We start from the raw sequence: 26411 nt of genomic DNA, 5'->3' as shown, positions 1-26411 counted from the left end.
TAGCCTGAATTATGTCCTAACATAGCCTAAAATATGTATCGGTAGCCTGAAATATGTAACATTAGCCAGACATATGTCCTAACATTAGCCTGAAATATGTTACATTCGCTTGAAATATGTAACATTAACATGAAATAAGTAACATTAGCATGAAATAAGTAACATTAGCATGAAATAAGTAACATTAGCATGAAATATGTCACATTAGCATGAAATATGTAACATTCGCTTGAAATATGTAACATTAACATGAAATAAGTAACATTAGCATGAAATAAGTAACATTAGCATGAACTATGTTACATTAGCCTGAATTATGTAACATTAGCATGAAATATGTCCTAACACTAGCCTTAAATATGTTACATTAGCCTGAAATATGTAACATTCGCTTGAAATATGTTACATTAGCATACATTAAGTTACATTAGCCTGAAATTAGTAACATTAGCCTGAATATGTAACGTTAGCCAGTAATATGTCCTAACATTAGCCTGAAATATGTCCTAACATTAGCCTTAAATATGTTACATTAGCCTGAATTATGTAACATTAGCATGAAATATGTTACATTAGCATGCAATATGTCCTAACATTAGCCTTAAATATGTTACATTAGCCTGAAATATGTAACATTCGCTTGAAATATTCAACATTAACATGAAATAAGTAACATTAGCCTGAAATATGTAACATTAGCCTGAAATATGTTCCCTTCGACTTTGAAATATTTCTAGAACATACTAATCCTATACAGCGATCTAAATAATGATGCAGGACTCTGTGATAGTCTGTAGGGAAGCGAATTGTTTATTTTTAAACCATTAAACGCGTGAGTGGATATGCGCAAAGTACAAATAAATGTACACATAGGAAACCCATGTTACATTATCAAACATTTTAGCAGATACATATACTTTGGAGTTTAGTATGGCGTTCATTATCACTGAACTAGTATATATATTTGTTTTTGGACCAGCTGAAGGACGCCTCCGGGTGCGGGAATTTCTCGCTGCATTGAAGACCTGTTGGTGACCTTCTGCTGTTGTCTGTTCTATGGTCGGTTTGTTGTCTCTTTGACACATTCCCCATTTCCATTCTCAATTTTACTCTTTCGAAAGACGCTTGGTACCCGTACCACGAAAGATTCATCTCAATTATAAAGAGAAACAAAATGCTCAATTTATTTACTGTGCAATTCAATGTTCAAATGTTGTGTCTTTCACAATACAATATTGATCGAATAGCGTATTAAATAAGCGATTGTGTTTGTTATTATTGCTCTACTACCAAGGATTGTTACAAAAAATGGCATCTAATAAGTCATAATATTTTAGAGCTAATTGACATGATTTTTTTTCTTCAGTTGTTACTTTAAACTAGTTTTCTGTAACTACAAGTACTCTCAGATCTCTTTGTGTCTTTTGTATTGTTTGTTTTATCTATGCTTTTTATCGATGAGTTTAGCCCTGATCAACTGATTTTTGTAGTTCTTTCGTATGCTGTACTGTTACACCACTCTCAAAGGTAAGAGTGAGGGTTTGGCGCGAGTAAACATGTTTAACCCCGCCTCATCCTGTACGTCATTTAGTGTCAGGTGGAGAATTGTCTCGTTGGCAATCATACCACGTCTTAATTTTCTAAGGAAGAGAATGTGTTATGCTTATATGCAAGTCTTTGCTATTAACATTAACGGACTGCATCTGTATTGCACTGGTATATACAATTGTGTAACAATATTTGCCATGAGACTCGAAGAGTACTCGGTTTTAAATGGAAGTCTCGGATTGATACAAGGAGTGTTATGAAAATAACCACGTTACAATTCATTTTTCTGTATGTTTTATAATTTTTGCCCATTATTCTCTATTCTTTATTATTTGGGTCCAATTGTTTCTCTTTTATTTAATTTTTTTTGGGATTTTTCCCTATTCTTTATTTTATTTTTCCATTATTCTCTATTTTGTAAATCCCCATCCACAGCCTCGTGTATGTTTAATAGTAATCCGGACTTTTGATTGGCTGACAAACATCGTGAGCCATTCCATAAATATAAGTTATTTCTCAGTAATAACCTGCAACATTCATTACTGCACGTGCTTCCCATGACTACCTCACAACAATGCTTAGGAAAACAAGGAAAAGATTGATTTACATCTCGTTAGTTCATGGTTGATACATATGTAGGACTCTGAACCGCGATGGTACTCCAAACCGCGATGGTACTCCGAAACCGCGATGGTACTCCGAACCGCGATGGTACTCTGAACCGCGATGGTACTCCGAACCGCGATGGTACTCCGAACCGCGATCGTACTCCGAACCGCGATGGTACTCTGAACCGCGATGGTACTCCGAACCGCGATGGTACTCCGAACAGCGATGGTACACCGAACCGCGATGGTTCTCCGAACCGCGATGGTTCTCCGAACCGCGATGGTCACGATGATGTGCGATGGTTTGTCGCTGAAGTGCGTTTTTATTAATGCTGAAGTGCGATGGTGGCATTGTGACGCTATCTTCACTTGTTGATAGCTACACCGAAGTGCGATGGTGGCTTTGTGACGCTATCTTGTTGATAGCTACATCGAAGTGCAATGGTGGCATTGTGACGCTATCTTGTTGATAGCTATACCGAAGTACAATGGTGGTAACGCTGAAGTGCAATGGTCTAAACAAATCATTATATTTTGAATATCTGTCATGTCGATGTAGAAGTCAATTTGTTCGGTAGAAGCAATGTTTTGTGTTTTCTTGTTAATAAGGGGTGTATTAAATTGTAATACTACTAGAAACGGGGAGGATTGGCGTACACAGGGGAAAAATTACCTTCTTTAGCGGATTTGTTTCGAAATCTACAAAAGAAATTTTTTCACGTTTGATAGAGCGTGGCATTTTCTAAATACATACTGGTCCGCAGCAAGAATCTCCTTATTATAATAGTATACGGTATACGAGGAACTCATGAAAAAACAGAATAAAGATAAAAAGTAAACGCAGAATTATGTCTACATGTAGAAAATAAAAGAGGATAATCTCTCATTTAGTATGCGACTGCAACTAAGGACTTACATTGACAATATTGAAGGCAAATTTATATATTTAATAATAAAACAATATACTTCTGATTATAATTACACATCTGTAGATTTTAAACTGGCCATCACGCGTCATATAGATCATCGCACTTCGGCAAACGGACCATCGCACTTCCGCATAGACCATCGCACTTAAGCATACGGACCATCGCACTTCCGCATAGACCATCGCACTTAAGCGTACGGACCATCGCACTTCAGCGTCCCCATCGCATCTCCGAGTCCTATAAATGTAATCATAAAAATTGAATGTTTCTTAATGTATTCGTATAGGATTAAAAAGGCGCTTTATACAAAAGTTGCCTCGGTCAACGCCTTAACATGCCAATAAAAAAAATGACAAAAGCTACAAAAAGAAGCATTTTAATGTTGACATACCATCTTGGTTCGGACCCAACAAGTAACAGAATTCTAAGGGCCAATCGTTTGTGGATGTTCCAATGTTCTATAGCCACAGCCATCATTAGTCCACCAAGAAATAACATAGAAACGTCCTAAAGAAAAATATATTTAGTCCTAAATAGCCTCTTTTTCAATTATTTGCAAAAACATTTCATCAAATGTTGCACTAAGTTAGCTGTTTCAATTAAATACTTATTAACCTCTAGATACAACGGATTAACGATTTATTTGTTTTCCATGTTTTTTTTTAAATATCTTTTGCAAGAGTAACGTTTTTTGTTGACTGGTTTTGGATCGTTTGTTAGGTTTGTTGCTGTTTGGGTTTATTTTTTGTGTTTTTAAACTACAGAAGAAGTGTACATGTATGTCTCGATAATGAACGCATGCATGTATCAAAAGTTACAACGAATAAAAGTTTTATCGACATAAAATATATGACGGTGATAGTGCACAAGAAGGTTTTTGATATGATTACATTTTATCACCAGAATTTGTTCAAACTAAATCTAAATCGAACTAATTCTGAACATACATTAAGATACTTGCTTGAAACAGTTTTTGCACTGCCCAATCCTGTCAATGGTGTGAGAATGATGGGTAATAGTGACGTCACAGCTATTGGTAAGGCCTCTGTTATCCAATACACAGCCATAAGTATCACTATATAAGCACATTTTGCCTCCTTTGGTGAGAATTGAAAAAGAATATTCTTAGAAAACAGTATCTGTATTTGTCTTACCCCCCCCCCCCCCCCCCCCTCCGACAAAATGTTGAGTGGGGACTGTAAATTTTACCCAAGTCCACTCGTTTTTCGTCATATATGATACATGGTTTGTCGAACTAACTTTTCCTTCAGTTTAGATATTTTACTCGGATATCGTGAGGGAATTCGAAGTATTATTATGGCAGTTTTTGTGCATGCTTTTAAACACGCATTACTGCGTAAACATGAAAATACACTGACGTTTATATCGAGTTTTTTTTTATCGCAGAATGGAGTTTTTTTATCGCTTCATATATATTACTATTATCACTGTTTCCTTGGAAAAACATATTGAGAATCATACTCAGTGTGTCAGTACATTACAAAGCAGGGAAACATGTGAGAATCATACTTAGTGTGTCAGTACATTACAAAGCAGGGAAACATGTGAGAATCATACTTAGTGTGTCAGTACATTACAAAGCAGGGAAACATGTTGAGAATCATACTTAGTGTGTCAGTACATTACAAAGCAGGGAAACATGTTGAGAATCATACTTAGTGTGTCAGTCCATTACAAAGCAGGGAAACATGTGAGAATCATACTTAGTGTGTCAGTACATTACAAAGCAGGGTTTATACTCGGATCATATCACATCATTAAAGTTTAAACTATCATATCAAATTTATAAGTGTAAATATATAATACACGCTCATTAGTGCTATAAAAAAAAAAGTTGTGGTATGATTGCAAAATGAGACAACTCTCCACAAGAGACCAAAAAGACACAGAAATTAACAACTAAAGGTCAATTTTCAGAAACATGATTTCAATATTTAAACGCTTTTATTCTGAAATGGTTACTGACATGCAGACAATTTAAGAATGACAAAGATGCATTTTGATGGTTAAACAAGATGTATTTCTTTAAGATTTCAGCTGCTGACCATAGGCAATACATTTTTGTTTTTTGTATTTTTGCCAGATAGAAACCCCACTCTGCTAAACACCAAAACAGTTTTAGGCTTTCGAGCTATGGCATGCTAGGTCTATACTCTGGGGAGGATGCATTTTCTATATCATATCTGGTAGGGATCGCTGTAGTAGGTAACTGTTTCCTGCTTCATTGTATAGATTAGACTGAAAATGTGTTTCTGTGTGTTTTTTTTCTTTTTCTTTGGGGGGGGGGGGGGGGGGGGGGGGGGATGATTCTAAAAGTGGAAAATCAAACAAAAAAATCTCTATAGTCAAATAGTCTACAAGTTATTCAATTTTTTTCCCTTGTGTCAACGGCCTTGAAATTTATCAGGCCCTAATTCAATTTCTGAATTTAAACAAAACTAACGATAGACTTTGAATTTTCAATATTGCAAGTAGTCAATAGATGTATTTGCATTTCAATCTTTTGTGTTAGGTTGCTGACCTGCTGACTTTTAACTAGTTATCTCCTTATTGATATCTTAATTATTAGTATTAAGTATAACAGTTATAAGAAGATGTGGTATGAGTGCCAATGAGACAACTCTCCATCCAAGTCAAAATTTATAAAAGTAAACCAATATAGGTCAAAGTACGGTCTTCAACACGGAGCCTTGGCTCGCACCGAACAGCAAGCTATACAGGGTCCAAACATTACTAGTTTAAAGCCATTCAAACGGGAAAACCAACGGTCTAATCTATATAAAAAACGAGAAACGAGAAACACCTATGAACCACATCAACAAACGACAACTACTGAACATCAGATTCCTGACTTAGGACAGGTGCAAACAATTGCAGCGGGTTTAAACGTTTTAATGGTACCAAACCTTCACCCTTATCTAAAACAGTAGTGTTACATCACAACATAGAAAGACACACAATAAAATATCAATTGAAATGGCTTAACTCAATCAACAGACATATTAACACCAGTGAACATACACTGAACAAATAAATTTGATCATTGATACAATGCAAATACAAAATAAATAAACTAAGGGAAGAATGATTAGAGTAACATGTTATACCGCTGTGAAATGTTAAACAATATGTTTGAACAAAAATATCAGCCATTTGCAATTACTTTAAACACAGGTAAATGAAAATAATTTTGTTGTTAGGTATACGTGTACATAGTAGAATGTTTTACTATAGAATTATAGTCACATATACTTCTCCGGTGTTATAATGGCAAAGGATGTTTGTTTTAAACACAATCCCGTTTAATCCAGATGCATTCATCAAATGTAGTATCCAGTCTTCAGAAAGTGCAAAACAAAAATCATTCAACTTTTTCACCCCTTTCAGAAGAGCCTACAGAACATAGACAATTGATTACATGTTAAATACTAGAATGTAAACATCTTAAATGTGGCTGAAATGTTTGATATTTGACTTGAAATAAGCAATTGCTAGTAGTTTAAATGGAGATAGAACATTTTTTATTATCTATTTACCAGCCATCAGATCTTGGGTTTATCCGAGTAAACAGCGCGTCAGTACTTTGATTATATTTTTCATGGTGTTAGTACTTATACTTAACGTAACTCTTTATAATTTATGGTTATCAATTTAATATTTGTTACTGGTATGTAGCAACATAACAGATATAATGACGCATTTTTTTGTACTTTCTTAAACCACTTTATAAGAACTATATTTTAAGTCTGACATTTTTTCTTCCAATATCTTGTAATAAAACCATCATTCGGATCTCAGTTTAAGTCGCACACTAGTGTTTTTGTTTTCTATCTAAAGATATGAGAACTTTCATAACCCGTAGATTGACCAGCAAGCAGTGTGACCAATTTGTTTTATTTTTCATATGGCAGTGATTTACACTACATATTGACCAAGAAAATATAAATGCAAAAATATCAACTTTCTCGAAGTTTCATTAACATTTGATATATCGTCGCAGGGCTTCCAAAATGTAGTAAATTTTTTTAGGAAAAAAAATATCTCACAAACAGGCTTTGCAAATTTTGTTGAAAGGCATGCTTCCAAAATGTCATAATATGTGAACTTGAACATTTTTGTAAATGGCAGTGGAATAAGAAATAGGATGTTTGTGTATTACATAAAAACAAAACTTAACAGAAAGAAAGAAATATACAAGTATTTGATTCCCAAAGCGATTATACAACACTTTTAAAGTATACATACAACATTTTGGAAGCAAACTTTACAAGCAATTGAGATTGGCAATTTAGTCACATGTCTTATTTCAAATGCGATTTTCTCTTATAACGCTTTGCCATCGTCCTGTTTCAATCGGCAACTTAGTATTAGTGGTTCGAAATCGACATAGAACAATAACGCCTTTCATGTCCAAAATATTAAAATATTCCTCGAATTCCAAGTTTTTCTTAAAAATTTTGCAGTTAATACCTTTTGGCGAATTTTGAACGAGGGAATTCCATTTCTAAAGATATTGATCCAACAATCTCTGTTTTATAACAGATTTTAACCATTCTTTATTAATAAAGGTTTGTGTTTCCCATATATATGAGAAACCACAATCTTGAAATATTTTAAGCAAATCCATTTTATCTGCTTATTATGTTGATCGTTCATATGACGAGCAAGTTAATATAGTATGAAGGAAAACTTTGCTTGTTTACGGATATCAAATTTGCCCAGAGTAATACTGTTCTAACTTCAATATCTGTTTCGATCGGATAACGACCTAGTTCCCTGTAAACCATATAATTTGGCGTTGAGGATTTCAAGTTCAAAAGAATTTTACAAACTTTTAAATGAATCTTTTCCGAGATATCATTATTACTAAAGCCTCATACTTCGCACCCATACAACTGAATGGGCTTGGCCATTTTATCAAAAAGATCAAGCTTCGTAACTTGTCAATTTGTAACTTGTAACTGTGTGATTTGTCAATTTGTATATTGATGTTTTGTAACTTGTCGATTCGTAAATTGTCAATTTGTATATTGATGTTTTGTAACTTGTCGATTCGTAAATTGTCGATTTGTAAATTGTCATTTTGTATATTGATGTTTTGTAACTTGTCGATTCGTAAAATGTCGATTCGTAAATTGTCAATTTGTATATTGATGTTTTGTAACTTGTCGATTCGTTAAATGTAGATTTGGAAATTGTCAATTTGTATATTGATGTTTTGAAACTTGTCGATTCGTTTAATGTCGATTTGTAATTTGTTAATTTGTATATTGATGTTTTGTAACTTGTCGATTCTTAAAATGTCGATTCGTAAATTGTCAATTTGTATATTGATGTTTTGTAACTTGTCGATTCGTTAAATGTCGATTTGTAAATTGTCAATTTGTATATTGATGTTTTGTAACTTGTCGATTCGTTAAATGTCGATTTGTAAATTGTCATTGTTGTATTATGCTAACGATCATTATGACGACAGATGGCGCTCGGTTTCTTCTTCGGTGAATCAGCCTTCTGTAAGTAGGAGCACCTCCATATGGAGTAAATATATATACCTAAGTAATTTAAATCAATCATATATGTACAGCAAATGCATCTAAAAGAACACATTAGAATAATAACATTTTTATTTGTATATGGCATGTATACAGAACATTTTGTTTTCTGAAGACGACAGGTGGCCGTATCGTGCGAGAACAGAAACTATATAAAAATACAACCCAAATATTTCATTCCTTCCACGTTAATCGATCTCTCCTACTTGCGAGATTAATGGTGTAATCGTATATTAGCGGAACATAGCGACTGAATTATTCGGGTAAATAGATATAAGGAGATGTGGTAATACACAGAATGATTGTCAATGAGACAACTATCCACCAAAGTTCAAATATAAAAGTCGATGTAAGCAATTATAGGCAACGTACGGCCTTCAACAATGAAAAAAACCAAATCCATATAGTCGGCTATAAAAAGCTACATCAGTACGTAAAAATCCAGGTAAAAACGGTTTCTATTAATCCTAAAATGCTATTATCGGACCATTTTATTCTGACTGAGTCCTCAGGGGGAAGGGCTGACATACATGTATATATATAATATATTAATATTCATTTTTACATGCCTACTAAATTTTTTCTGGTCATGAAGCTAAGGATTGCCACAACCTGATTTTTCGTTCTATAAAAATTTACAAAACAAAAAGAACAAAATTTTCCCGATTCCCTCATTATCAACTGCTGTCGATCGGATCGTTAATTAACAGTTGATTCACGATGTTAATCAATAACGTTTGTATTATATAAGCTAAATATTTTAAATTTGCATTTCATATGAAATTAAAAATAATTTTATGAATCATTCTAATATCCAATTGACGAAACCATGTTGTTGTATTCCGCCTGGCTCTTCTGTCGAACAGTGAGCCAGGATCCCAGGCTACCCCGTCTCACAGTTTGCCACCTTTTTACTCTTCAAAATATTCCCTGACAGCCCTCCCCCGCAACCCCCAGCCAAAACCCTAAATCATGTTCAAAGATTTTCATGGGGAAATGAAATTAGGGTTAGCATTGGAGATAATTGCTTCGGTCATGCAAATGGCGAGATCTTCTATCTGACAAGTCAAAGCGGCAGGGTGTCACTTTGGTAAAAAGTGGGTATAGGTGTGTAATAAAAAAGAAACTATTTCATAGTTTTACGATCATGGTCATTGACAAAATATTCAGAGGAGACAACTCCTAGTATATGTCGATCCAGTACCATGATCATTCTAGACCTGTATCTGTATCTGTAGGAATACGTTGTGGATACCAATACTGGCTTTAATACAATGGTAATAAAGAAGAAACTGTTTCATAGTTTTACGATCATGGTCATTGACAAAATATTCAGAGGAGACAACTCCTAGTATATGTCGATCCAGTACCATGATCATTCTAGATCTGTCTCTTTGTCTGTAGGAATACGTTGTGGATACCAATACTGGCTTTAATACAATGGTAATAAAGAAGAAACTGTTTCATAGTTTTACGATCATGGTCATTGACAAAATATTCAGAGGAGACAACTCCTAGTATATGTCGATCCAGTACCATGATCATTCTAGATCTGTATCTGTATCTGTAGGAATACGTTTGGGATACCAATTCTGGCTTTAATACAATGGTAGAGAGAGCGCAGATGATTTATTGACGGTGCACGCGAGCAGTATCTAAAGCTGTCAACGCTCGGTGTGCGCACTACAGTGTCTTCAAGGAGGTTCCACTCGATTACTGTTTTTACGAAAAATAAGTTGGAATGTGGGATTTTGATCGCTGAAATCTCAAAACACTTTGTGTAGTTCTTGATCTCTTTTTCCACAATATTTATTGACTGGTAATTGTCAAATCCCTTGGCAGCAATTGTTCTTTTTTTAAATTTTTCAGGTTCTATAGCAAGAACCAGCCCCTCAACCACTTCGTACAGAAATACTAGCTTCTGGCTTAAGCGTTTTGTCTGTTTGCCTTTGGTGAGCGTGTTTGAGACGCAACCATCTTCTCTGGATTTGTAGCCTCCTCGTTATAAAACTCACAGCTTGTCGCTGTATTCTTTCAAGCTTTTTGATGTTCGTAGGGGTCCCATATACTATTGCTTCATACTCCATTATTGACCAGTGAAATATATGCGGTTTTCTTGCATTCTGGTCGGTAATATCTCAAATTCCTTATCAGGAATCCTAGTCACGGTTGAGTTTGCATTCTTGGCTACGATTGAAATATGGGTAGTCCATTTAAGTTCTCGATAAGTTTTCTGGTTCCTTTAGATTTTATTACAAAATATTGCATATACCAATATAGTTTTAATATATAGTATACATTAACTAAGTGACTCATTTAAAATAATACTTCATTCAATTTGTTTTGCAAAGTACATGATATAAACATTTGTATCTTCATTACTCGAGAGCCAAATAAATAAAGATTTTTCATCCATTTCAGTGCTTCTTGTATTAAAAAATCATTAGATATAAATTACATTCTTTTCCAATATCTTAAGATTATAATATTAAGGAATAATAGGTGTTCACCCATTTCTCCCATCATACATTTAGTCCAAAATTTGCGGCCCAGAACAATATAAGTTTGAATTTCCAGCTCAGTCTTATATTTCATGTATTTAGTCTAATTATGACCCGGTCAAATATCAAGATGAAATTTCCTGCCAAGTGAAAGTATTATATTTGCGAAGTTGATAAGGGAGCCAAAAAATATAGTATATATGCCAATACACATAATTAACAGCGCCTTGATAAGGGAGCCCATTCCAGCGACACATCAGTATCTATACTATTAAACGAGAAGACCTCATTGTGTGTGTCGCTACTCTTCCTTCCCCAATAAATTAATCATCATGCCTCTGTGTCCTATAGGTACCATGCATAGTCGCATTTGTCATCCATTCTTATGATTATTCAGTTTGGGTTATTTTGGGAGAAAAACGAAGGCGTCCGGATATTGTTTCCGTCATCAGACCGACTTTTAAGTCATACCCAAGACTTCCGATTTTAAACATTAAAAGAGGGGGTAAAGGGTTATTTTCGTGCAACGTGTTTTGCCACTTTTTATTTCACGTGCAGCCGTGAAAAAGGTTCGTTATTCACCGTGTTTCTTGAAATCGATAAAATGATCAGCGTGCAAGAAATTTTTAATTGTTCGCTCATCGTGAAATGGCAATTTTATTTCGCGTTCTTTCGTGCAGATACCCCCCCCCCCCTTTACTCCCCTCTTTAAACATAATTTTCATAATTACTCGGTGACAGGACAATTATTTCCGCGTTATTCTGCATGTATACTATGATTATAATCCTATAATATATAGAGACTCTCTATATAATATAGCAGTGATCGCCGTGGAGAAGAAACTTGGAATTGATAATTAATAGCAAATACACTTTATTTATATTATTTGTATGTTCATAGTATACAGAAACGCGAAAATCATGGAATTTAACAGAGAGCAAAAAAAAAAAAAACGGACTTTGGAAAAAAGGGAGAGGGCTTAACATAATTGTCCTGTCTCCAAGTTCCTGTGACTCAGTTTGATACCTTTTCTGAAATTCTCCAGACATAAAATCTTTTACAAAAATTCATCCTACAACAGTTTACATATTTTCAACCAAGCTCTAAATACCCGCGATTTCGCGGGTGTGTTCTAGTATACCTAAATACAGGAAGTGACACACCCCTCACAGGTGGTGTGACCAGTACGGTAGACATACATGTTTTTTCGAGGTCAGCTCTATATAAAGCTGAGTCCCTGGTAAATGCCATATAAACCGAACAATGTATTTATCTATTTATTTTCTTTTATATGCTGTACATAATTGATTTATGAAATTACTTAGGTATATACTCCACGTGGAAGTGCTCCTACTTACAGGAGGTAAGCTTATACACCGAAGAGGAAACCGAGCGCCATCTGTCGTCATAATGATCGTTCGCATAATACAGACAATTTACAAATCGACATTTAACGAATCGACAAGTTACAAAACATCTATATACAAATTGACAAATCACAAATCGACATTTAACGAATCGACAAGTTACAAAACATCAATATACAAAATGACAATTTACAAATCGACATTTAACGAATCGACAAGTTACAAAACATCAATATACAAATTGACAATTTACGAATCGACATTTAACGAATCGACAAGTTACAAAACATCAATATACAAATTGCAATTTACCAATAAATAATTTTGAAATCACACAGTTACAAGTTACAAATTGACAAATGTACGTATTACGAATTTTCAAATTACAAAGGTACAAGTTACAAATTGACAATTTACGAAGTAAGAAGTTTGAAATTACAAAGATACAAGTTACAAATTGACAAGTTACGAAGTAAGAATTTTGACCCCGTTGCCTTTCCATAACATTTTACAGAAAGCTAATACATCCTTCCTATTTTCAGGACTCCGTACATGGATTTTAAGGCCTTGTCGGATAAATATTTTTTAGTCATATTAAAATTTCCTGTTTTAGTATAAACAATACCCAAATAGTTAAACTGCTTTACTATCTCAATATTTATGCCATCATAAGTAAACTGGAGGTTTTTTGGCAAACGACCCAAACCAAACACTAGGGTTTTGGTCTTGTCAACGGGTACCTTTAGTTTCCAAACATTACAATAGTCATGAAAGGCATTGAGTTTCGTCTGCAGATCCTGTGCTGTTTCGGCCAACAGCACCGTGTCATCTGCGTAAAATATGATATAACACTTAAGATATATGTCTTATTATCTTTCAAGATCTTCTGATATGGTCCTAAGTCCTGCAATATTTTTACTGACAAAGAAATCTTCTAAATTGTTTAAAAATAAAGAAAATAGGAAAGGTGATAAGTTTTCTCCTTGTCGTACGCCGTTGTCACAAGCAAAGTATTCCGAATTACAATTTTTATATAATATACGAGATTTAGTATTACAGTACATATTAAATATAACCTTATACATCATACCATTTATATTGTTTGATAACATTATGTAAAACAAACCATCTCGCCATACAGCGTCGAAAGCCTTCTCAAAATCCATAAAGGCACAATATAATTTCTTTTTCTTACATTTCAATAATTCGAAGAAAAAAAGAATGCAGGGTAAGCATATTATCTGTAGTAGAGTACTTTTACCGAAAACCACTTTGATTTTCTTGTATTATGATATATTCTTCTGAAAAATCATTTAGTCTTTTATTCAAAATTCCAATAAACAATTTTCCCAGGCAACTAACGATAGTAATTGGTCTATAATTCTTTGGATCTTTGGAGTTGCCTTTGTTTTTATAAATAGGTTTAATTGTACTAATTAGCCAGCTATGTGGAATAACCCTTTTATCAAATATAATGTTAAAAAGTTTCTCATAAATGAATATAAACTGATTTGATGTTTATTTTATGACCTCGTTTATAATTTCGTCTTCTCCACAAGCTTTGTCATTCTTCAGTTTTTTTAATGGACTGGAGAATTTCATCTTTTGAAAAAGGCGAATTTATATGTGCGTTTTACTGTTCACATTGCATAGGATCAATCTCGGGAAGGTGCACATTGTGATCATCTTCCGGTGCAGCGTTCAAATTTTTGAAAAAGTCGTGTAATTTTCCAATTTCAATATCAGGTCTAAGAGGGACTGGTTCATAGAATAGAATATAATTGGAAAACACTAATAATGGAGTAAAATGTACAATGGAGAAACAAAACTTTGAAAAATCACGGAATGGAAAAAAGTCATTGGCCCAAATAGTTTATACTTTTTTAAAGAAATGAAGTCCTGGTTGGACCATCTATATCATAGATAAAAGAAGATTTTGTATGCGTGCCAATGAGGCAACTCTCCATCCAAGTCACAATTTGTAAAAGTAAACCAATATAGGTTAAAGTACGGTCTTCAACACGGAGCCATGGCTCACACCGAACAGCAAGTTATAAAGGGCCCCAAAAATGACTAGTGTAAAACCACTCAAACAGGAAAACCAACGGTCTAATCTATATAAAAAAACGAGAAACGAGAAACACTTATGAAACACATCAACAAACGACAACCACTGAACATCAGGTTCCTGTATATCCCAATACAATCCAATTCATTGACTGCACATACTCTCCGCAAAAAAGCTATAAAAATGCGTAGCAATAATTCATTAAGGAAACAGAAAGTCTGATTCAAGACATTATTTTCTGATTTAGTAATAACTTGTTACAAAAAGAAAAGAACTATTCTTTGTTTTGTTCTTAATCAATGTATAGATACATTGACCATCTGTATATTTTAAAAAGAAACAATTCATACAGAATTTTCTTTGAACAACACTGTTTTACCTCAGGAAATCTACAATTCTTAAATTGTATTCAACTTTTTTTTTATTTGATTTTATCGGATGTTTTATTTTACAATGTTTTAGCAGGGTTTATTCTTTTCTTCTGCACAAAAGCGATGTAAAGTGAAAATCTTCTTTAGTCATTTTAACTTATTAAGATATGTAAATAAAGTAATGGGATGTTTTTTTTTAAATTATATCCCCGATAAATAAGGGACTGCTCGTCGTTTAACATCTCTTATCACTATATCTATGAATATCAACAAAAGTCTAAAATTGGCTAGTTTGAAAATTTTGTTTACTTACATTTTACGTGTACCTGGAAAAACGGGATTGTTTACGATGTTTCAATTTAAGTTAGTGAATGAGAAATTTAAATGTAAGTCGACGCCGCTGTTATTGTTGGCTAATTGCCAGATTTTTATGTTTGTACTGATACATGTTTCAGCGCATCCCGGTTTGTTTACATTTTATAAAGGACAGGATCATTTTTTATTTGCGGTAATAGAGAATATTCTAGTTTTTCCGCACATCAGATTTCAAACAGTAACAAATCATTTATTTACGCCAATAGTTCTTAACATGCATGAAATATTTGCCACTGGATGTTAAGCAACCAGCAATCAATCAATGTTTACGCCAGTACATATTTTCACATTTTTTTAAAAATAAATGTAAAAGTTAGTTATATATACTAAATTACTTACGACTCTTGTACACTACTATTTCGTGAAGTACCTACGTATAAACTCTTCATTTAACCAAGTTTTTGTTACTCAAATTACAAGTATTTTTTGTTGAAAACATACTTTTGACTTATATAATAGAACTAGTGAACTTGATAGTGATGCACGAAACCAATGATATATTTAAAAAAATAATTATCGTCCTTAAGAACATTCATGAATCAATTAGCACTGGACTTAATAAACAACAACAAATAAATGAATCAAAGAACAAAATGGAGGAAGAGGTAAGGACGGAACTTACGGTTACACTTTTTGTATCAGAATTTAGCAAAAAGGAAGATATATATATACGCCTTGTAAATTATATAATTTTTTAATTTCTGAAATGTGTTTATAAGTCACTTAACCTGTCAAACTAAGATTCATGTAAAAGGGGTTGTCTTTTTAATTTTATTAATTTTATAAATTGTATATATGTATATTATGGATAAATAGAAAGCCATACGTGTTCCTGCATAAATTTTAAACAAACACGGCCATTTATCTCGTAAGATAATTCATAAATTTAGTTCTTTTTGTGATCTAGCAATGCAAAGGTTACATTGTATAAGAAAAGACGAAACATGTTAAAACAAAATTCTTACCTTTGTTCCAATGCTTAAAATAATTGGCAAAAGTATTATAGGTGTCAGAATTATGATAAAAATGTTCCTAAATCGTAGTAAATCTCGTAATACACCCATCTCTCGTTTAAAAATAGCGATGGTTTAAATCATATATATATATACAAACTGTCAACTTCTCTTCAAAGGTGACTTGGATGTATCGCTGTATACATAAATAGATGTGTCTTTACCTTTCTTTAATAGTTTACGTAAGTACCTCAGTATGATAAAACGTACCGACAATAACCGATTGAATTCAATCAGGAAATGAACTGTATAGATTATCTAAATCACAGATATAGGACAAAAGGGGTTTAGTTTTTAGATACAAGGGTTCTTAAGGAAATTACCGATTAAGATAACAAGATTCTAAATGTTAGTAACACTCAATTGCAGATTCAAGGGGTGTAGAGGGCGTACACTCCCCGTTTGACTGGAAAATGTATCATTTTGTTTTTGCATAAATCGTTCAAAATATGGCGTAAACGGGTCAAACTTTGTGTTGTCTTATATGGGCGTATAAGTAAGTTTCAAGTGGTTGTTACAATTTGACAGTTGTAGCAAGTTGTTGTTAAACTTGGACAATTGTAGCAAGTTGTTGTTAAACTTGGACAATTGTAGCAAGTTGTTGTTAAACTTGGACAATTGTAGCAAGTGGTTGTTAAACCGGAACTTTGTTGAGGCGATTTCGAAGGTATGACAATGAAAATTGCAAGGACTATTAAACTCTTTGACAACAAATCAGTCTAAGATTATTCACACTCATCCCTCTCCTTTCCAGATTTACAAAGTATAATTATTTTGATTTTGGAATACTTTGAAAAAGGGACTAATTACCCTTTCTATTATTATATGGATTATTTATACATACATGTTACGTTCTTTTTGTTGTTTTTGTTGATTTCTATAGTTTTTCTTAGCGTTGTAGGATGGGGTTCTCATCTAATTAAATTTTTATGTTCATTTGGTTGATTTTTATTTTCTATCGTTTGTAGGAGGAGGGTTCATAACTTATAACGTTTTATTTCTCATTAAGACCCTGTTGTTATTCGTTTATCTCGTCCTTAACATGCATCAACTATTTGCCACTGGACGTTAAGCAACCAACAATCAATTAATATTCGTCTTATCTTATATTTTAATACATCACAAAATCACAAGATGTGGTACGATTGCTAATGAGACAACTCTCCGCAAGAGACCAAATGACACAGAAATTAACAACGATAGGTCACCGTACGGCCTTCAACATTGAGCAAAGCCCATACCGCATAGTCAGTTATCAAAGGCCCCGAAATGACAAATGTAAAAGAATTCAAATATCCATTCTCTTTGTTTGCAGTCTCTTGTCACAATGTAATTGTGTGTTGATCAATCATTGTCGTATATTTCTACTGAACATACTTGTTACAAGAATAATTGTCTTTTTTTTATCGTCAATTGTTTCATACATTACTAATGATACGTTCTAGAAAGCTGGAAAAAAGTGCACCCACCTATACCCAGAAGTATTTTCATGAAGAGTTACTGAAGATGTAGTAAGGTTCCTGAAGTGTACTACTTCACGTTTATATGGCATTCCGTCTTATTAATCATTACGTCGTTAACGGGAATAAGCTGGTTCTCGGCTGACTACTACACTTTGTTGGGTGGTTCGTAATACAAGCGGGTTCAAGTTTATAACGGGAAAGTTCAAATATTTAAGTGCTAAAACGATATTTTTAATTGTAATAATTTCATTTTCCTTTCGTTTAAGTAATCAGTTTCAATAAACTCTATAATTATTCTACTTGATTTGGGGCGCCTTAGGTGGAGTTCTGGAACAAACTTAATTGTATTTTTATTTGTAATTTTGTTTTAGACAATGAAGTTTTTTTTTCGACTTATGGTGTTTTGATTGCATCTTGGTATTTTTCTCCCATTTTTGAGTCATTGTTGTGCTCTTATTACTTATTTCTGAATATAGTCGAATTTTCAAACAAGATCTACATATAAGTCAAATTTTGCTCAAATCTTTAATAGACTCTTTATAGGAGTGATTGCCTTAAATGACGATTTTATTTACCTCTACAAAAACTAAAGAAGATACAGAGAAACTATAAACAAAAAAAAGGTTAAGAAGATCAACAAAATGAGATTTTCCCCATGAATTCTATTATAATCCACATTGTTGGCGAGTGTCCATCACGAGTTGGTTGACTGTTATGGAATATGTGTTTAATAAATGGCGACGAATTGTTTCTTGTTGTTGTTACCACAATGTGACATACCTTTATTTTCTAAACCTCTTCGTATTTCTAGATTTCACAGATGAGAACGGATATGCGGGGGCGGGATTTTCTCGCAGTATTGAAGACCCATTGTTGGCCTTCGGATGTTTTCTGCTCTTTGGTCGGGTTGTTGTCTCTTTGAAACATTCCCCATTTCCATTCTCATTTTGATGTTCCATTCAGCAGAACCACAATCCTGCACTTTTTCCCCGAATGTGACCTACCGAATTAGACTTATCACAGCTTTTGTATTTACATGAGCAACATGACGAGCGCCACTTGTGCCGGAGGTTTTGCTAACCTTTCCGGACCACCGCTGTTTTTGGCGAGTTTGTCTTGCTCAATCTGTAGAATTGGATTTTGTGTTTTGTGTTCGTTTTTTTTGTTTTTTTGTCGTTTTTCGTTTTTTCAAAGACATTGTTAGTGTGTTTTCGACTTATGAGTTTTAATACTAGTTTCCCTTTGTTACCTTTCGCTTCTCTTTGTGAAGGTCAAAATGGACCTAGGGGACGACAGAGGCTCACTTTAGTATCACTTTACCCATTTTGACTCCGTAGTATAGAACTGTCCGACAGGTTACTTATAATCTGTGGTGGGACATTCTGGAACTCGGTCAAGTAAAAACAAGCGAAAGAAGTAAAATCAACCTTGTAATCGCTGCAATTTGGGGAAAAGACTAATTGTCTTATGTTTTATATACGCAACAAAATTACTGGAAACATTTACCCCCCCCCCCCCCCCCAAACCGCAATAACACCGATTCATTTCCATTAAATGTGCTCACAAAGAGCATATTATAAATTTGCTCACAAAGAACATATTATAGATGGGCTCACACAGAGCATATTATAATAGAAGACATCATTTTAAACAACAACAAAAAATAATCATGTATTCATACAAAAAAAAAGCAGTTTGAGCATGATATGTATGGCACTATCTTGAAAAGAAATTATGTGTATATGAGAAATAACGGGAACAGGTATATTAATGATGGTTCTAACAGTTTTAACTGCATTGATCTTCTACCAGGCCGGTAATACAAATATCAGTAGCATGGATACAACTTAAAACAAGAAGAATAATGTTCCTATCCCTACAGACTTCATTTTCCCCTATGTGTACCGAAATGATTACTATATTTTAAAATGGTGTTGATTGATTGCAATGTTAACTCCAGGTGAATATAACACGAATTATAACTTAACTTAACTTGAATTTGGATTTCTAACTCTTATTCTAACTCAAAAATGCAACTTGATCTCTTAACGGACCTATAGCTGAATCATAACTCGAAAGCAAACTAAAACTTTAACAAGAACTTTTAGATCTCATATTTTAACTGAATGGTTGACCACACTTCGGATACTGTATCAATCGTCACTACCGGAAGTTCTGAAGTTAATAAGCTAAAGATAAAGATATCTGATATAATTTATAACATCTCATATAGTTTATAAGATACCGCATGGAAAGGTTTTCGGATATTTTCTGTTTTTTGTTTGTTTTTTTTTTAATATTAGTAATTTCTTTCCAAAATTGTAAGATACAGTACAACTCTTTAAACGTTAGAAGTTGTTCTATTTAGGATATTTTTGTTTTTAATGATCCATACCGTTCACATAATGTGGCTTCGGTCATAAAACTTTACTCAGTACTCGGAGTACAAAATTTGTGCTTGAAACAGCAAACAGTCTTTTGATTGGTTGATTTCTGAGTCTGAGTACGATAATCGTGCTCGAAAATTTTATGACCGCATACTTCTAAAAGTTGTTAATCCACGAACACGGAAATGAGTAACAAGGAAATGAGTAACCAGATATTTGCTAGGTATTAAATAATAACTAAAACAGATAAGACACATCGTTTCAAACATTGCAACATTAATGTTTAAGTCTTACCTCTTGCTTCTTAATACCGCGCGCTTAGGGAAGAAGCAGCATATACCAATTTCAAAGTATTAAGTTTGACCCGACCGAAGTTCGAACACGCGACGTCTCGCACCCGAGTCGAACACGCTACCATCTAACCACCGAGACTGTTTACTAATTTTGAAATAATATACAAAGTACATTTCATTGGGTACTTGCGGTTGTTTTTTTAGCGATTGCTTTTTCTTGCATTTTCGTCTACATACTTTTAGAAAATTTTGGATGAAAACGTTATGCATTGGACACTTGTTTTAATAAGCTAACAAACTAGCCTATCAAATGACCAATGTAACAATTTCATATACCATAAGGAATACGGACATTATTGCCCATTTTAAGCCCAAGTTTAAGACTGTAAATGATTTTTTTTGCAGTGCCAATACCTTAATCTTACTTTTTCATAAAATGAAAAAAAAAAAAAAAAAAAAGAAATGCTGATTTTTTCATTCAAGATGCAACCCGAGAACAAATTTACTTTTGTGTCTTTTATATAGTCCCCGAACCCTTGATTTGACATTTCATGAAGAGTTTTATTGCTAATTCATATTGTAAAACTGTAATTTCTTCTACTTAGCCTTATAATGGTCGTTTTCACTCACTTTTAAAGACATGTATTCTGTTATATTTTAACGGAGTGGTTACAACATTTGTAAATTTACATCACATCGAGGAGAGAGGTTACGAAAGCAAGATGAAGACGGGTTAAAATCGCTCATCAGATAAGTTATATTTTTAATTGAAATTTCTTGAGCTAATTAAGTAACTTCTGAATATAACATTTGATATTTTGATGTGGGACCATCCGCCCAAAGTAATCTTTCAATTGCCTAGCTTAAGGATGTTTTAGTGTTTTTGAAACTTTGAAACTTATTAGCTAAATACGTAAAACCCCGAGAGACTTTATACCGTACATTAACAGTCATGTGCGCATGCGTCAGCGAAAATGGCAGGAATTTTAAATAGCTGAAAAAAAAGAAAAATATGGATTATTGTTAGTTTCCTGCGTGAAAATGAACTCAATTTGTGATAAAAACATTTTAAGTGATGCCCACGAGAAAGCGAAAACGACCACAGCGCTCAGCAGCTTATAAATACAAATATGAAAATTCTTCCTCATCGAACCAATCTGGTTAAATGAACAAAAGACATTGTACGGACGTAAACAAAGAAAACAATAACAAAAACAAGGTACGTTCAAACACACTAAGTGAAGTCAACTGAAGTATCCATCAATATACTAGTATGGTAATGAATAACTCACTAAATCAAGGAACCCAATACACACAAATGACAAGTTTACCAAAATATGCCTCAATACATGTCGTACCCTCCGCCGATGATGACCACACCAATACCGCCATCCCCAATCCCGCCCGCTATTGAATCTTATTTTAAAGAGCTTTGCCATCGCATGACAAGAGTCGAGACAAAACTAAACACTCAACACTCTAGATAAAATTGAAGACCGTTTAGAAAAGATGGACACAAAACATAATAAGCTTGATAACGAAATGCTCCAATGCAAAGACAAAATAAGCAAGTTGGAAGAAAATGCACAATTCTCATCTGACATCAAAGATGAACACAAAGCACTTAAAAAGAGGGTAGATTGTATCGGCAATGGTATTGAGTCGATAAAAACAGACACAATATTTGTTTGAGACCAACTAATAGACATAGAAACAGAGAATCTAAAACAAAACTTTCTGTTCTTCACGTTAGAAGAAAATTCTGTACATGTTGAAACGAATGATGAAAATAAGGGGGGTGCAACGGGGACAGAGGATAAGAAGAGTGAACCGGTACAAATGAGTGAAAATTGTATCGACACTGTGCTAAATTTTTGTGAAAAATCTCTTAACATTGAAAATGCTAGAAACAAAATTAAAATTGAAAAGGCATACCGATTAGGAAAACCCAATACTGACACGTCAAAGCCTAGACCAATCGTGTCTAAATTCTGGGATATGTCCGATATGGAGTATGTCCGCAGTGTATCGAATCGCCTAAAGGGGACACATTTTGGTATAAGCCCCCATTATCCAAAGGTTGTGCTTGAAAAACGGAAAAAGCTTATTCCTTTAATGATCCAACAGCGGAAAATCAAAAGAAAACTTATATTGTCGGCAATATGCCATTTGTTAACGGTCAAATGTGGAAGGATTAGGGATCAGCGGAGTGTGATGTTAAACAAAACAGATGTAATATTAAAACGGGAAATCATGAGTGTTTAAATGTGTGTTCTTGGAATATTTCGAAATAAATAGTACGAAAGCTAAAAGATGGAAATTTTTTAATGATTATAAAGAAATACGATATTCTATGTTTCAATGAGTGCTGGGTCAAATTCCCTGGTGAATTCGATCTAAAAGGTTACAACAAAAAGTGTTTATGTAGAGAAAAAATTAACGGGGTGGAATAGTTGACCAATATAGATGAAAACAGTGACACCAATATCTGCGTGGATGAATTAAATAAACTTTATTGTCTGATATTTTTGAACAGTATACAAAGACAGAAATTAGACATAAAAAAACCTGTGATATATGTTCGGATGATTATAAACAATTTAAAACTACAACGGATAACCCCTGGTTTACAGATGAATGCAAAAACTTATATAATGCTTACCAACAAGCACTTGGAACTTTAAGTACCGGTCCAATGAAAATAGACTCAGTTTAAATTTAGCAAAATAGAGATATAAGTGACTAGAAAATAAACTGAAGAGACAATATAAGAATCAAAGCGGTAACATGATGTCTTCGTTAAGAAGGACTAATCCGAAACAATTCTATAGGAAATTTAAAACACGTAAAAAGGATATACATAATATTATAACTTTAGAACAGTTTGAAGAACATTTTAAGAAATTAACTTCAAACCCTGATATACATCCGCAGGATTTACCAGGCGAAAATACAGATACTGTGTTCGATGAGCTTGATTCTCCATTTACGGAAAAAGAACTTGATGATGGTATTAAAAAGTTAAAACGTGACAAATCTACAGGATTCGATAATATGATGAACGAGTATATTATTATGAGTAGAAATTTCATCAAACTTGTGCTGTGTAAAATATTTAACTGTATTCTTAGTAATGGTGACTTTCCTGAATTGTGGGTAAAAAGTATTATTATCCCTGTATTCAAAAAAGGTGACGTAAATGAGCCTGGCAACTTTCAAGGAATATCTCTTGTGTCCCATATTGGAAAGTTGTTTACAACTCTCATCAACGCTCGACTTACAAAATGGAGTAGGAACCATGATGTACTTACAGATATACAGTTTGGCTTTTGACCCGGTTATGGTACCACTGACGCCATCTTCGCTCTCAATTCTTTAATTTCGAAATTTTTAGGATCTGGTAAAAGATTTTATTGTTGTTTGATAGACTATAAAAAGGCTTTTGACAGTATCACACATATGAAATTATGGTTACGACTAAGATTTGGTGTAACTGGTAAATTATTAAATGTATTAAAATCTATGTATTCAAAACTTAAATGTTGTGTAAAATTTGATGGTAATTTCTCAAATTTCTTTAATAGTAATGTTGGTTTAATGCAGGGGGAATCATTACCCCCATTTTTATATTCATTGTACGTAAATGACATGAAAATAGAACTTATTAGTCAAGGATGTCTACCTTATGAGTTAAAAATGTTGAACTTGTATTTACTTATGTATGCAGATGACACAGTATTGTTCAGTGAAAATATTGAAGATTTACAAAAGATGATTAATTGTTTAAATAGATATAAGAAGATGTGGTGTGAGTGCCAACGAGACAACTCTCCATTCAAGTCAAAATTTATAAAAGTAAACCATTATAGGTCAAAGTACGGTCTTCAACACGGAGCATTGGCTCACACCGAACAGTAAGCTATAAAGGGCCCCAAAAATTACTAGTGTAAAACCATTCAAACGGGAAAACCAACGGTCTAATCTATATAAAAAACGAGAAACGAGAAACACTTATGAACCACATCAACAAACGACAACTACTGAACATCAGATTCCCGACTTAGGACAGTTGCAAACAAATGCAGTGGGTTTAAACGTTTTGATGGTACAAAACCTTCACCCTTTTTCTAAAACAATAGTGCAACATCACAATATAGAAAGACACACTATAAAATATCAACTGAAATAGCTTAATTCAATCAAAGGACATATTAACACCAGTGAACATACACTGAACAAATAAATTTGACCTATGATACAATGTAAATACAAAATAAATAAACTAAGGGAAGAATAATAAAAGTAACATGTTATATCGGTATGAAATGTTAAACAATTTAAGAAGTACAAATTATTTATCAATTGTTTAAACACAAAAATTGTTGTATTCAGAAACAGAGGTCAAGTTAAACTTTACGACAAAAGAGATGATTTCAGCTTCCCAATTGTGAACTTTCCATTTCTATGTAGCAACATTCCAGCAGCGCCTGCATACGGAGTATATATCTCCCAATTGATACGATATTCCCGGGCTTGTGTTTCCTATCATGATTTCCTTGATAGAGGATTGCTGCTCACAAGGAAACTATTAAGCCAAGAGTTCCAAATGGTGAAGTTGAAATCATCCCTTCGTAAATTTTACGGACGCCATCACGAGTTGGTTGACCGTTATGGAATAACCGTTTCACAGATGATATCGGATATGTTCCTTATGTCGTAACTACAATACCCTTCCCTTTTCACGAATGTGACTTACCGAATTAGACTATTTACCGGATTTGTAATAACATTAGCAACACGACGGATGCCACATGTGGAGCAGGATCTGCTTACCCTTCCGGAGCACCTGAGATCACCCCCAGTTTTTGGTGGGGTTCGTGTTGCTTAGTCTTTAGTTGTCTATGTTGTGTCATCTGTACTATTATTTGTCTGTTTGTCTTTTTGTTTTTGGCCATGGCGTTGTCAGTTTGTTTTCGATCTACGAGTTTGACTGTCCCTCTGGTATCTTTCGTCCCTCTTTTAAAGCAAATGAGAGATGGTATTTAAATGGAAATTCAATAGATATGTGTGATGAATTTGTATATCGGGGCATTTTATTTAGATATAATGGTAATTTTACATATACCCAAAAGTCATTAGCAAACCAAGGTCATAAAGCATTATTTAGTTTGTATAGTAAATTGCAGGATGACTGTTTTAATTTTGAAACTATGCTGTCATTGTTTGATACGTATGTAGCAAGTTTTTTTAATTATAGTTGTGAAGTTTGGGGAAATCACAAATGTGATGATATCGAACAAGTTCAAATGAAATTCTTAAAACGTATTTTAAAGGTGAAAGCATCTACTGTTAATTAAATGGTTTATTGTGAGTTGGGACGATACCCTATGTTTATAGAAAGATATTGTCGAATGTTAAAATACTGGTTTAAGTTAATATGTACTGATAACTGTATTCCTAAATGGTGTTATGAAGAAATGCTTGAGAGAAGTATTAAAAAACCAAACGACAAATTTAACTGGGCCTGTCGAATTAGAGACATATTATACATGTATGGGTTCCAGGACGTATGGTTACATCAGGGTGTTAAAATGTGGATTTGTTTTTAATTGAATTTAAAGATAGAGTAAAGGGTAGTTTTCATAGTGAAATGAACTCATTTTTTGAAGATTCGCCAAAATGTATGCTGTATAGATATGTGTTTGACCCAAACATGTTACAATTTTATTTAGATCATGCTGTAAATTATATTTATAAACCATTTATTTGTAAATACCGCATATCTGTTCATTGTTTGAATATAGAAACTGGTAGATTTTATAATATTGAGAGACATCTGAGACTTTGTAATATGTGTGATAAACATGTAATTGAAGATGAATATCATTTTATTTTAGTATGTAAAAAGTATGAT

At 33.5% G+C, this 26411-nt stretch overlaps 2 protein-coding genes across 2 annotated transcripts in view; one reads left to right on the top strand and one right to left on the bottom strand.

Annotated features, from left to right (window-relative positions):
• Window positions 1-16429, bottom strand: part of LOC127712714 (Na(+)/citrate cotransporter-like) — a 35441-nt gene extending 19012 nt beyond the window's left edge. Inside the window, exons 1-3 of the mRNA XM_052219315.1 lie at window positions 16307-16429; window positions 4033-4182; window positions 3477-3592 (exon numbers count right to left, since the gene is read on the bottom strand). Coding sequence (XP_052075275.1) covers window positions 3477-3592; window positions 4033-4182; window positions 16307-16405 — 365 coding nt within the window. The 5' untranslated portion in view covers window positions 16406-16429. The remainder of the gene's footprint in view (window positions 1-3476; window positions 3593-4032; window positions 4183-16306) is intronic.
• Window positions 15776-26411, top strand: part of LOC127712715 (Na(+)/citrate cotransporter-like) — a 77557-nt gene continuing 66921 nt past the window's right edge. The window contains exon 1 of the mRNA XM_052219316.1: window positions 15776-15946. Within this exon, the coding sequence (XP_052075276.1) occupies window positions 15821-15946 (126 nt within the window). The 5' untranslated portion in view covers window positions 15776-15820. The remainder of the gene's footprint in view (window positions 15947-26411) is intronic.

Source organism: Mytilus californianus, unplaced genomic scaffold (assembly GCF_021869535.1).
Source record: "Mytilus californianus isolate M0D057914Y unplaced genomic scaffold, xbMytCali1.0.p SCAF_8, whole genome shotgun sequence".
Taxonomy (NCBI): domain Eukaryota; kingdom Metazoa; phylum Mollusca; class Bivalvia; order Mytilida; family Mytilidae; genus Mytilus; species Mytilus californianus.
Note: the sequence above shows the minus strand (reverse complement) of the source record. Positions and strands in the feature narration are given on the sequence as shown.